Source organism: Saimiri boliviensis, chromosome 2 (assembly GCF_048565385.1).
Source record: "Saimiri boliviensis isolate mSaiBol1 chromosome 2, mSaiBol1.pri, whole genome shotgun sequence".
Taxonomy (NCBI): Eukaryota; Metazoa; Chordata; class Mammalia; order Primates; family Cebidae; genus Saimiri; species Saimiri boliviensis.
The window spans coordinates 207036694-207049924 of NC_133450.1; the positions used below are offsets into that span (position 1 = coordinate 207036694).

Below are 13231 nucleotides of genomic sequence, written 5' to 3' on the forward strand. Positions count from 1 at the left end.
CACTGCATGCAGAAAGAACCTTCTATTGCACAGTCTTCCCACGGGAACGGCCCTCATCAGGAAGCAGGGAGCCCCCACGGGTGGAGTGGGGCAGAGTCCAACACATGTAGCCAGGATGTAGGAAGGACTTCAGCTTAATTAAGTCAGCACTTCTCAGTGCTTTCAAAGTCACAGCAAACCCAGAACATAATCCTCTCTGCAGGATTACTGCAGTCAAAAGATAAGACTTCTCGGGGCAGGGAGTGGCTGGCTCTGGGGAGCACTGTCCCTGGACACCCATAACTCTGACCTGGTAGCAGCACCAGATTTGAAAATAACAACCTTGAATGTGACCTTGCATGTTACAACCTTCATGCTTTCCTGCATTTGTCCCATTTATTGTCTCAGCAACTCTCTGAGGTTTCAGGGTGGGAACCACACCTCCTGTTTTAGATCTCAGGATTGTGGGATCAAAGTGGTTAGCTCACCAGCCTGGGGTCCCATCCCAGCAGGATGAGATGGAAACTCAGCTCAGTCCCCCTGTAAGACGCAGACCCGTAGCACTCCCTTCATGGCCCCCCCGGGTGACCCTGCTCTCTGCTTCCCCACAGGGATTCCCAGGAGACATCGGCCCCCCTGGGGACAACGGCCCAGAAGGCATGAAGGTGAGTCCCTGCCCAGGGTAGCTCTAGTTGGAGAAGCAGACAGCTCTGCAGAAACCACGAGCCTCAAGGGCTGGCTGCTTGGCTTGGAAGCAGGGAGTGCCTTGCCTGCCCGTGATGGCGATGGAGGTACCACCTCTGAGACTCCCTTTTTGTTCCCTTCTCCCCAGGGTAAGCCTGGAGCCCGAGGCCTGCCGGGACCCCGTGGGCAGCTGGGGCCCGAGGTGAGACTGTCTGGCCCTGCTCCACTGCCCATCCTGGCCTGACTGCAGCCCCCAGCCTGCCCTGTCCTGGGTACTGAAGGCCTTAGCTGGAGGCTGGAGTCCCCTCAGCCAGGACACCACCCAGGGCTGCCCCAGACTCACTCACCAGCTCCTCCTATACAGCCCTGCCCCGTGCTCCCTCCAGGGACCTTCTCTGTCCTGCTGTCACCTGGCGGGGTGGCTCCCCACCACCCTCCCTCCGCTGCACCCTCATCACCCTGGATTTTTCTTTCCCAGAACTGCTGCCACTGCCATGCTCTTAGTAGCAGTTTATCAGGGCATTGATGGGGGAGTGGGAATCGTCAGCCCCATTTTACAGGTGAGGCCACTGAGGCCCAGAGAGGAAAAGAGAGTCCGGTCTCATGGTTACTAGCAGGCAACACAGTGGGAACCCAGGTCTGCTTGAGCTCAAAGCTCATGACATACATCCTATGCTGTCAACTCTGGGCTTTCTGGGAGTGGCCTGGGGGCACCTCCAGGATATTACAATGACTTGCACCAATAGTGGCAAAGCACTTGGTGAAGTGGATGGGGAAGGGTCTCTATGGGCCTGTTGGAGCATCAGGTGGGCACCAGATGGGTGGGCCCCTGATTTTGCCCTGTGCACAAGGCTATGCTTAGCCTTCCCATGCCCCACCCACCTTAGCTCAGATGCCAGACCCCCGTGACACACAGCCTTGGGCTGAGGGTGTAGGAAGCCCAGATTCACTGCCAGCGCAGGCGGGCATCCAGCTGACATGGATCCCTTCTTGGGCTGGCTCTGGGTCTGGCGGGGTCCCAGCACTGGCTCTGGGAGCCACCACGTGGAGCTGCTTTCCTGGAAGCTGGGGGAAAGGAGCTGGGGAGTAGTTCTGGAGGGAGCCCTTTGGTCAGGCCTGGCATGCCTGAAGGAGCCTGTTCAGAGGCCGCCTGAGCCTGTGGGGGTTGCGGGGACCTGGAGAGTCTCATGGACCAGAAATGGGAAAGAAAGGGAGAGGAGGAACGGCACCAGCCATGTGCTTCTGTCTACACTCATGTTGCCACTCAAAAGCCCTATGTCTGTCTGTCACTTGTTCACAGCTTCATTAATTAATTAATTCATTCATTCACCAAACACCCGCTAGACACTGCACCGTCCTGACTGATATTTGGGGGTGGCTGCAAGAATGAATAAGGCATCATTGCTGTCCTCCAGGAACTCAGTGAAGCCACTTATTATACTTGAGGATGATCTTCTCCACTCTGGGAAACTGAGGCACAGTGAGGCTGAGAGCTGCTAGTGAGCAAACAGCAGAACTCAGAGCTTACATCTTTGAGCTGCAGCTTAGGCTCTGTTCCTCACAGCACACAATGGAGTTTAACTCTCACGCCCAGGACCATGAAGCCCAGAGTCTCCATTCACTGGATGTCACTGTGTAACCTGGGCTCTAGGCTATGACCAGTGGAGCCTCTGTCCTGGGGGAGGTCCGGGCAGGTGGGCCAGCCATGCCATTGCTCTCTGTCCAGGAGGCCTCTCCTCTGTCCATCCCTTTCCCTCCATACAGGACAAGATCTCTGCAAGTCCAACTGGATTAATTTTCTCCTTTTTCCTCTCTCGTGTCTCCCAATTCTAGGGAGATGAGGGACCCATGGGGCCACCAGGGGCCCCTGGCTTGGAGGTGAGTATCGCTGGCCTGGGGGAGGTGGGATTCATAGGAGCTGAGCCAGCTGTGCACCGGCAGGCAACATCTGGCCAGTGCTCCAGAGAAGTCATCAGTAGGGCCTGGGACCAAGCCAGAGAGAGGACTAGGACAGACCCCAAAGGAGAAAGACAAGAGCCAGGAAACTGTCACTCCCCACGTCTTACATGCCGAGTGCTTCGTGTCAGTATCCTCCTGGGTTCTCCCATGTCACAGGACCTCTTTCCTTGGTTTCATTAGAGAAGAGGCAAACGAGAGGGAAGGCTTCAGCTCAACGTCTCACAGCCAGGCAGTGGGGACGCCCTGCCTGGGACCTCAGCCCAAGCCCTCTGCACTGTTGCAAGCTGCCTTCCCCAAGTCCCTTGTCCCACGCCCCCTCTTCATTGCAGCCATTGCATAAACCAGCAGTTCATGAAATTTGTGGTCTCCAGACCTCTTACGCTCTTAAAAATGATGGAGGACCCAAAGAGCTTTGTTTGTGTGGGTTACATCTACTGATGTTAGTTATTAAAACCAAGAGACTTTAGATGTATTTATTCATTCATTCATTGAAGATTAATCATAAGCTTATTTCCTGTTAATGAAAAGAATAGTTTTAGGAGAATTCACTCTATTTTCCATGGTAAAATAATTGAGTGGAAAGAGTGGCATCGTGTCAGTATTTCTGCAGATCTTTTTAGTGTCTAGCCTAATAGAAGTCAGCTGGCTTCTCTACTCTGCTTCTGCTTTCAATCCACGGACGGTATCACAGGTCACGCAGCCCCACGAGAGTGAGAGTCACAAAGGCAAATGACATCTTAGTGTGATTACGAAAATCATTTCAACCTCGGGAACCTTCTGAAAGGATCTTAGGGACCCCTGGAGTCCTCAGGCCACACTTTGGGGACCACCCCTTCCCAGTGCCCCTGATCATCGGCCAAGTCCCTTCCTCTCTCTCGCTCCCTGAAGGCAGGTGTCATCATCCTCATTTGCAACAAAAAGACCAACCCAGGGATGGGGGAGGCTTCCCTGAGTTCACGCAGCTGGAGACCCTGCCTGTATTTTAGGACAGCTGGCCACCTGGTGACTCAGGGTTCTTTCTATGTTCCTGTCTTCCCAGGGCACTGGCCCTCTACAGCCATGGGTACCCTGTGCCAGGTCCTTGGAGCTCCTGGACCCCAGCAATGTTGCCCCTGCCCAGCTTACCCCTCTCTCTCTTGCAGGGTCAGCCTGGCAGGAAGGGGTTTCCTGGGAGGCCCGGCCTGGATGGTGTGAAGGTGAGGGGACCGGGAGATGCCTGGGGACAAGAGGAAAGGGGGGGTCATACATATTAGGGCCCCAAGTCAAGCCCCAGATCCCATGGCCAGGTGTGAAAAGGGAGAAAAAATTGGTCCCCATTTGGAATAAAGTATTGGAAAAAGAGAAACGAAAAATGGACGTGACCTAAGCGCCCAACTGGGGAGGATCATTCAAGTAGTGGGTAGAGCACAGCCACCCTAGATGGTAAGTCAGGCTACCTTACAGGACGGGAAGATGCCTGTGTATGGGGTAGTGGTGGTGGAGGAAACAGGTCATAAAAGGGGATGCTCAAGTGTGAGCCAGTGGCAGGGGCTAGGTCGCACCTCCCTCCTTCCCTCCCTCCCTCCCTCCCTCCTTCCTCCCTCCCTCCCTCCCTCCATTCCTCCTTCCCTCCCTCCTTCCTTTCTTTTTTCCTTCCTTTCTTCCTTCCCTCCCTCCCTCCTCCCTCCCTTCCTTCCTTCCTCTCTTCCTCTCTTTCTTTCTTTCAAGATGGAGTTTCACTCTTGTTGCCCAGGCTGGAGTGCAACCGCACGATCTTGGCTCACTGCAACCTCTGCCTCCCAGGTTCAAATGATTCTCCTGCCTCAGCCTCCCAAGTAGCTATGATTACAGGCATGCTGCACCCCCATGCCCAGCTCATTTTGTATTTTTAGTAGAGATGGGGTTTCTCCATGTTGATCGGGCTGGTCTTGAACTCTCGACTTCAGGGGATCCCTCATCTTGGCCTCCTGAAGTGCTGGGATTACAGGTGTGTACCACCATGCCTGGTCGCACCCTGCTTCTTTATGCACAGAGCAGAGGCTAGGAAGTGGACAGGGGTTATCTCTGGGTGGTGAGATAATAGGAGATTTTCATTTTCTTCTGTGGGCCTCTATATTTTCCCTATTATGCACAAATAAATAGGCAGTACATATATTAATAGGGTTTTTTAAAAATGTTATCAAAAAAGACCTGGCCCAAGGTAGGAGAGAAATGACCCTCACGCCATGGGCAGCCTCACTTCATGGTTTTCAAAAGACTCCGCTTGAGTTGGAGTTTCCCAGCCATTCTGAGCAAAAGATCGTCTGGTCAAGTTTACAGATGGGCAAACCCACAAGAAATTACGGCAGAGCCGTGGGGGCCCGGGCCATCCATATCTCCCTCCCTTCTGGGGAAATGGCCCACTTATCTATCCTACTTTTCACGAGGTCCCAAAAGGAGCTGAAGGAGGAGAAGTCTCCACCCGGACTTGCATTAAGCCACATTCATGTATGTGCCAAGCTCCTGGCTAGCCCGAGCCCGTGTCCTGCTGTCTGAGGTTTCGGCCTCTCTCCCTCAGATACCAATTGGGTTTCTGTGGTGGGAGCGGTGACATCGTCTGTGTGGATTTATCCCATGGGTCTGCTATGGGGAGACCCGGGCAGCTGTGGCCGCTTGAGAAGCAGAAGCCACCTCAGCATGGGATAAAACAGGCAGACAAGGCCGAGAGAGGCCACCCGGTGTGAAAGCGGGATGGAGCCTTGAAGACAAATGCATCTGATTTCCCTTCTTTATAGCTGGAGAGGGAGCCCAGAGCAGGGATACTCACCCCGGCCACCCGTGAGCTGGTGGCAGAGCTCTGGTGGGTTGAGGCCTACGACCCTGGTGCCCTGATGCCCCATTTCCCTGCCCTTTCTGTGATAGGGCAGCCTGTTGCAGTGGGAATGTGTGTGTGTGTGTGTGTGTGTGTGTGTGTGTGTGTGTGTGTATGCGTGTGTGTGTGTGTGTGTGTGTGTGTGTATGTATGTGTGTTTTTGGAGACAGAACCTTACTCTTGTCACCCAGGCTGGAGTACAGTGGCACCATCTCAGCTCACTGCAACCTCCGCCTCTGGGGTTCAAGCAATTCTGCTGCCTCAGCCTCCCAAGTAGCTATGATTACAGGCATGTACCACCATAACCGGCTAATTTTTGTATTTTTAGTCGAGATGGGGTTTCTCCATGTTGGCCAGGCTGATCTCGAACTCTTGACCTCAGGTGATCCACCTGCCTCGGCCTCCCAAAGTGCTGGGATTATAGGCATGAGCCACGGCACCTGGCCAGGAATATGTATTTCAACCGGGCAGATCAAGGTTTCAGTTCTAGCCCTACCTCTCGCTGACTGTGTGACCTCAGGCAGGTCGCTTCACCTCTCTGGGCCTCATTTTCCACCTCCACAAAACGCCGTGGACTTCTAAAGGATCTAGATGAGACATACACATCTGGGTGCTGAGTAAGCCAAGGCCCCCTCAGAGGGAATGGGTGACTAGAGTCATGTCTGCCCACGGTTCTGTCCAAGTACCCCTTTGTCTCTGCCATTTGTTGGCGGTGGGGGGCGGTCTCTAAGGCCCCACACTGGAAATAAGATCCCTGGTTCATCCCCACCAATGGCAACGAAGGCCAGCAGGCCTGGGGAAGCCCCAGGAGGTCTAGACGTCCGTCTCCCATCCTGATCCATCCTCTTTGTCTCTTCGCAGGGGGAACCAGGGGATCCTGGCCGGCCGGGGCCTGTGGGAGAGCAGGTTAGTTAGCCACGGTCTGTGTGTGAATGAATGGCTCCATTTATTGGGCCCTCACTCTGCCAAGCCCTTTGCCAAGCGCCCTACATATACCACCTTGCGTAATTCTCCAAACAATTCCAGAGGCAGGTTCAGTCCTCTCCACTTTTCAGGGAGGTGGATGGTGACCCTCACATCCATGCGTGGCAGTGTCTGAATGAGAAAGCCATGTGGATCGTAGTCAGAACAGCTTCTCCCCACAGCCTGACTCTACACGCAGGTTTTTGGTGCATTTGCCCAAAGAGGTTACGTGCCTGCTATCCCAGAACGTTAAAACTGTGAGAGCCCTTGGCAATCTTTGCTTGTGTTCCCCTCAGCTTGTAGATCAGGAAGCCAAAGGCCGCTGAAGGGTTATCACTTGCCAAGGGCCCTGGGTCCAGGCATCCCCAAATTACATAGGAAATGAAATTCAAACCAGTGGCTCTGGCTGGTTGAGAAGCTGGGCCAAGGTCTGAAGAAGAGAAGAGATTGCAACTAGTCATTAAAATAGAGGTTTGAGGATCACGACCTTCCATTAAAGTCCAGAGAAACAGCTCTGAGTGATGGGCGGACAGATAGCTTCAGTCCTTACTGCCCAGCCGTGGGGCCTCCTGAAAGCTTAACCTCTGGGCTTTGAGAGGGAGAGGTATGGACCTCGTCCGCTCCTTCAGATCATGGAGCTCATTTCTGGACGGGGCTTTCTTGAGCCGAAAGGTCTGATGCTGCATAGATGGCCGTAGAGGAATCTGGCTGCACCACGAAGCCCCGTCAGTGGCATGAGACTCACACACGATGGGCTTCCTCACTAGGCTGCAACATCTGTTGGGGAAGAAAGGAATTAAAGCAGGGGAGGCCTGGATTTTTGAAATCTTTCCAGTGTCATTCGAGCGCATTCTGTGGGAAGCCCGGGAGTTTGGAAAGGCTGCTGCGGCCTGGATCTATTTCCTCATTGGAAAAAAAAAAAAGGCAATGCGATCAGCAAATTCAATTTCATAGTTATGCTAATGGTAGGGCCCTCGGGAAATAGATATACAGGGTCTTGGAATTCTGAACACAAAACATCCTTGGAAATCTAAGAGCCCTCACTGTTTTTTGTGCCTTGGATTTCTTCGCCAGATTGGAAAAGCCCAAGGATCCCCTTCTCAGAGTAGAGTTTGTAAATGCATCAAATTAAAAACAAAGGAAGCTGATTATATGGAAATGCAATTATGAACATATGTTAGAATGTAATATATTCCTGTATATGCTTCTTTAGCAAAGCATTAGATGATGAGGTCGAGCAGCAGATACAACAGCAGCCTCAATTTTGAAGTTAACGCCAAGCCTTAGTGATGTATTTTGAGATCTCTGCAGCAATGATTGTAATGTGACATGTCACTTTCTGGGACATTCCCAGGTCCTGGTAATCCTACTCTGGTTTGTTGCCTACACTCATATTTGAGGCAAACGCTAAATTTCAATTCGAAGTTCGTGAAAATTAAAGTTAGAATTTTTTTCCATTTGAGTTGATAGACCCTCTGAATTCCATTCATAGAGCCTGACAGAGACCCCAGATTTAGAACCCCCAGATTCCAGTCCATGTTGGCAATCTGGGATTTATGGAGGAGAAGCAGGTTTGGCCAAGATCACCAGCAAGCGGGATGGTGGCAGAGCCAGGAGGGGTGGGAACCTTGCTGGGAGCAACCCAGGCTCATTTGGTGAGCAGAGCACCCAGCTTGCTGCCCAGGCAGTTTGGACAGTCACTGGAAGGAGGCAGAGCTGGACCCCTGCGGCTGCTATAAGGCACCTGGAGGTACCATGCCAGCCCTTCCTTTGACCCCCACCCCATATGTTCACAGTGAAAGTGCGGGCATTCACTGCAGAAGCAGAGGATCCCTGGGAAAGTTCTGAAGCTCACACCACAGGACCTCCTTGTAATCATAGTGTTGGGTCGATGCCATTATAATGGCAAAAACTGCAATTACTTTTGCAACAACCCAATAGCAGCTACATTTATCGGTCACCCGTTAGGTACCAGACTCTGTGCCAACTACTATCTACACAATCGTCTCTGGCAGTAGGTATTATTATCATCATTTTGCAAAGGAGAAACTGAGGCTCTGGGAAGTTAAGTAACTTATCCAAGATCTCACAGGCAGTAACGTGACTGTCAGAGACAAGATTGACACTGAGGTCTACTGAGTTCCCAACGCCTGCCCCAAGGGGCTGAAAAACTCTCTGATCTCCTGAGCCCTGGCATGTATCTAACAGATCACAGGCTGCTTGCCAGGCCCTGGCCAAAGTGCTGGGATAGAGCATGGGTCTTGCCTTCAAGACGCACTGTCCAGGGGCAGCCATGCATGTAAACGCTGAGCTGTCTAGTCCAGCTCGGGGTCCATAGCCCTTCTCAGCTGCATCCCCAATGCCTAGCATAGGAGAGGAGGCAGAAAAGCTCCCATAGCAGACAATGGCCCTTTTTCTGGAGGCCATGTGAGGACCAGGCCAGCCTCCTCCCCAAAACTGGGGACTTGGTCCTGCCTGTGTGGTGCCCACTGTGAGTAACAATGCTGCCTCCTCCTGTGCCCGCCTTGCCCACCTGAGAGGAGCCAGCTGTGCCCGCAGCTTTCAGATCTGCTTCTCCATCGACCTGTCTGGGTTTCTGGGGCTGGCTTCCCTGGACCAGCCTCAAGAACAGGCATGCCAGGATGTTCTGGGGACCGTACCCCAGGGGAAGTCCCAGGGGTGGAGGTCAGGATGGGGCACTTGCTGTGTGGCTCTTATTCATTAGGATCCTGTTTGGCTTCTTGTTGGAGGTTTATGACCCGCTTGCATTCCCGGACCCAGCATCTCATAAATTTAAAGTAGCTCTGAAATTTCTGTTTCTCTGGGCCAGTCAGGCAGGGGCCTTTTAACAGAGCAGGTTTTATTCCCTTCATTCGGTATCCTCTAAATGTCTGACTGCTCCCTGTGGGAAGCTCAGGCCTCTGTCTTACCCCTGTGCCCTTGTAAAATAAATTAGAGGGGATGGGACTGAGCAAACATGTATGGAGCTGGCATTGCGTGTTAGCTCCCGTATTCAGAACAATGCCAGGAGCGAGGTGGGTACTTTGATTGTCTCCCATTCATAGATGAGGCTCTGGGAGATTGATTTGCCCGGAACCTACACCACCTGAAAACTGAATGACAGTGACATCAAGTACAGGGCTTGGCACACAGGAAGTACTCAGTATGTCAAAGCCGTTGCTGTAATATTGCTATCACTTGGAAAATGCTCTAATTAATTTTTAAAAATTAAGTTGTTGCAAAAATCAAATACTTAATTATTTTCTGTGACATGTTCACTGTGACCTCATACCTGGTACCTCATCCCTCCTACCTTATCCTTGAGAAAAGTCTCTGAGCCCAGGGAACCAGGGGCAGGCCCAGGACCCACCATGTGTAGTGCCAGGGTGGTGCCATGCCTGGCTCTGTTCACAGCCACAGGCTTTGGGGGCCTTGGGCTGGAGGGGAAGGTGCCATGGTCTTTGGAGCCACACAAACCAGAGCGGACATCCCAGACTGCAGCAGTGAGACACGTGTGGCCCTCGCTGAAGTGACGACTTTAAAATTGTCTTTAGATAAGAAAGTGTGGGTCGCAGAGGTAACCCTCTCACTATAGTTGACGGACAGCGAGTCTGGGTTTATTGCCTGAGCACAGAACCTCTGGCCAATTCCTGGCCCAAGGTCTCATTTTACCCTGGCCAGGGTTTGGGGGCAGTCTTGGGGACAGCGAGAGGATTTTATGCAACAAATCCACTCATCCCTTTATCTTTCGTAATTCACCCAGAACCTCTTGGCTGCCAATCTGGGTTCTTCCAAACCCACTTCTGCACTCCTGAAACACACAAGGCCCTCCCCACTCAGTTTGCGTTTTCCTTAGCAGAAAAGAGGGTCGGGCCTGAACAAGAAATTGATCGGCCTTCCCAGGTGACCCCTCTAGGCTGTCCACCCTCACTGCGCGTGTGCGTGTTTGCCTGCTCAGGGAGACAGCAAGGGCTGGGGCCACCTAGAAGAACCCCCTGGAACCCACAGGCAAGTTGTCACCCAGCAGAGTTCACCAGAGCAGCAGGAGACGCACGTGTGTGCCTGCGTGTTCACCCTTTCAGAAAAAGGCAAGGAGGCCTTTCAGAAGACAGTCAGGAGGCCTCCACCTCCCCGATGCCAATCAGGTCTCTTGGCGAAGGCTGTTACGGTATTTCAGCCAGAGGGTTTGTTTCACTCTTTGAAACAGCCCCAGAGCCCCGAAAGATGGGGACAGATGGCCTCTTCCCAGTATGGCTTAAGGGCCACCCCCTGCCCCAGCTCTCCAAACGTGGCAGCCTCCCAGCCTGCTTCTGGCGCGGGAAGAATGTGTGGCGCTCCCAGGGATGTTGGCAGTGGCCCCACTGCTTGGCTTCAAAATCAGAACCATCTGGTGGAGTGAGGGAAGTCAGGATGGTGCCCAGAGAGAGGCAGAGCTCTCCCAGGCACAGCCCCACGCGGCCGGATGACCAGGCAGGGGCGGGAGACACCTGGGAGATGAGCTTCGTCGGTGGGGGAAGTAGCATGCAGGCCAGGTCCCCGGATTCACATCGTTTCTCTTGCTTTTGTGAATGTGTCTCATAGGGACTCATGGGATTCATTGGTCTGGTCGGAGAGCCGGGAATCGTGGGAGAGAAGGTAAGTGGTGTTGAGGGGAAAAGATACACAATGAGAGCTTGCGTTTTGAAATGTTTAAAAGGAGAAGAGGCCCTTCCACCTGGGGATTGCAGACTACCCTCCCCTACCCTCTCTCCTGACCTGGCATTCTGAGCTTGCCAAGAGCCATTGTTTCTTTTCCTGGCATTCCTCGGAGGCCCGTCCCTGCCCTCCTGTCATCAGCTTCAAGCGCAGTTAGACTTTTATGTGACAATCAGCGGATGCATGTGATCTGGGCTCCTCACGGCTGCCCACTGGCACTGCCCAGGTGTGGGCTAGAGCAAGGAGGGAAAGATTCATCTTTACAAAGAGGAAGCATGAGCATGTCCTTAGCTTGCCTCGCTAAGCCTCTGTTTTAGATGAGATAACAGAGGCTCAAATAGGAGAGGTGACTTACTCAAGGTCACCGAGATAGTAAGTGGCAATGCTGAGATTTGAACCAGGTTCACTGCCAAAGGTTAGTTACACTTGGCTCACTAAGACGCTCTGCCTCTGATTGGCTCCCAGCTCCCAGCAAGCACCTTGGAGGGACTTGCCTTCCTTTATGTGGGTTTATCCGGTCCCCAGAGCAGGCCCTCTGGGAGAACCAGTGTTATTCCCATTGAATAGATGGAAGAGCTGAGGTCCAGAGGGAGGAAGGATCCCCCAAGCCTGGCCCCACCTAACTCTCCAGGCCCCTCTTGTGTGTCGCTCTATCACTCTATGTGGCCCAGACCCTCGGGCCTCTGCCTTCTTCCTCCTCCTTCTCCTCCTCCCTCTCTTCCCCCTCCTCCTTTTAAATTCAACTTTTTATCTTGAAATTTTCCATTTCACTTTTTATTTTGAAATAATGACAGACTCACAAGAAGTTGCAAAAAATAGTACCCTTCACCCTGTTTCTTCCCACGATGGCATCTTACATCATGACAGCGCAACATCAAAGCCAACTCTGGCGTCCTGCTCTTGCTCAAATGACCCCTGTCCCTCCTCACCTACAGACCGTTACCCACACCCTTCCCTTGGCCAAATGCACTCTTCCCATTCCCACCTGCCCCCGCCCTTTTTGTCAGATACTCTTAATTATCCTTCAGCTTCGGGGTCAAGAGAGACTTCCTGAGGGAAGCTTTCCCTGACCAGCTCTGCCCCCAAGTGGGTCAAGTGCCCCAATGATAACACCTTACACCATGGCCCCTACCCTCACTGCCCTGTGTCTCCTATAACCCTCTGAGTGCCTTGCTCCATGGAAGCAGGTCTACTCACCATTGTATATTCAGAGTCTGGCAGGCAGATAGTGTTGGGCACATAGTAGATGCTCAATAAATATTTGCTGGCTGGGAGGATTTAAGAAACAGGGTCTCACAAAAAACAGAGCCAAGATTCGAACCCAGAGCACCTCCCTTCTGGCTAGAGCATGTGCTACACTGCCGGCTCTGCCCAGTCTGTCTAGGTCAGTTGAGAGGGAATGAGTTACGTCTCTGATTCTCTAGCATCTCATCTAGGTTTGGACAGGGTGAGGAGAGTGAAAGAAATGCCTTCTCTTGCTGTTTCCACCTCAGCAAGCCTAGATGCCAGGCCTAATAAGGACCACATGATGTGGGCCAGGATCAAAGGGGGCAATGTAATTAGCGCTTCCCTAAACAGGACCATCCTTGGAGGGAAATTCACTGTATGGCCCGCTGCAGGGGATGCTGAGGCCTTCTGGGGCTTGCCAGAGGTCTTGGCTTCCTCGGAGTGAAATCCCAGGTCCCTGCCTGGGTGATGTGGCCATGACCCTCTAGAGGCCTTGAGCGAGCCCCTGCTTCTCTTTGAGCTTCTGGATGGCCCTCTGCACCTGCCTCCCACAGAGCCACCCCACAGCCATAGCCATGACCTGCCTGCATTGCTTTCTCCATCACAGGGTGATCGTGGCATGATGGGACCCCCAGGCGCACCTGGACCCAAGGGGTCGATGGTAAGGAGTAAGTCAGCATCCTCTTGCCCCTCCTGTTGCAGCCGTGAGTGACAGCTCTGCTCTCCTCCATGAAGCGTGTACCCCAGATGTTCAGAATGACTGGCTCCCTCTTTGTCCGCGGGGGCTAGCTGCCGTCCTCTTGGCTTTGCGTTGGGACTGAGCCGACCGAGGCAGGACTGAAGGAGGAAGGGACACCTTCTGCAGCTGATTCCTCCTTTGTCTTCTCTCTCGGC

At 53.0% G+C, this 13231-nt stretch overlaps 1 protein-coding gene across 4 annotated transcripts in view; it reads left to right on the top strand.

The window, feature by feature from the left end:
- Nucleotides 1-13231, top strand: part of COL27A1 (collagen type XXVII alpha 1 chain) — a 158496-nt gene that overhangs the window by 86058 nt on the left and 59207 nt on the right. For 3 of the 4 annotated variants that reach the window (XM_010335912.3, XM_039474992.2, XM_074395216.1), the window contains exons 20-26: nucleotides 591-644; nucleotides 812-865; nucleotides 2497-2541; nucleotides 3765-3818; nucleotides 6314-6358; nucleotides 10997-11050; nucleotides 12945-12998. In XM_010335912.3, the coding sequence (XP_010334214.1) occupies nucleotides 591-644; nucleotides 812-865; nucleotides 2497-2541; nucleotides 3765-3818; nucleotides 6314-6358; nucleotides 10997-11050; nucleotides 12945-12998 (360 nt within the window). The remainder of the gene's footprint in view (nucleotides 1-590; nucleotides 645-811; nucleotides 866-2496; nucleotides 2542-3764; nucleotides 3819-6313; nucleotides 6359-10996; nucleotides 11051-12944; nucleotides 12999-13231) is intronic. The other variant, XM_039474993.2, reaches the window with a different exon arrangement.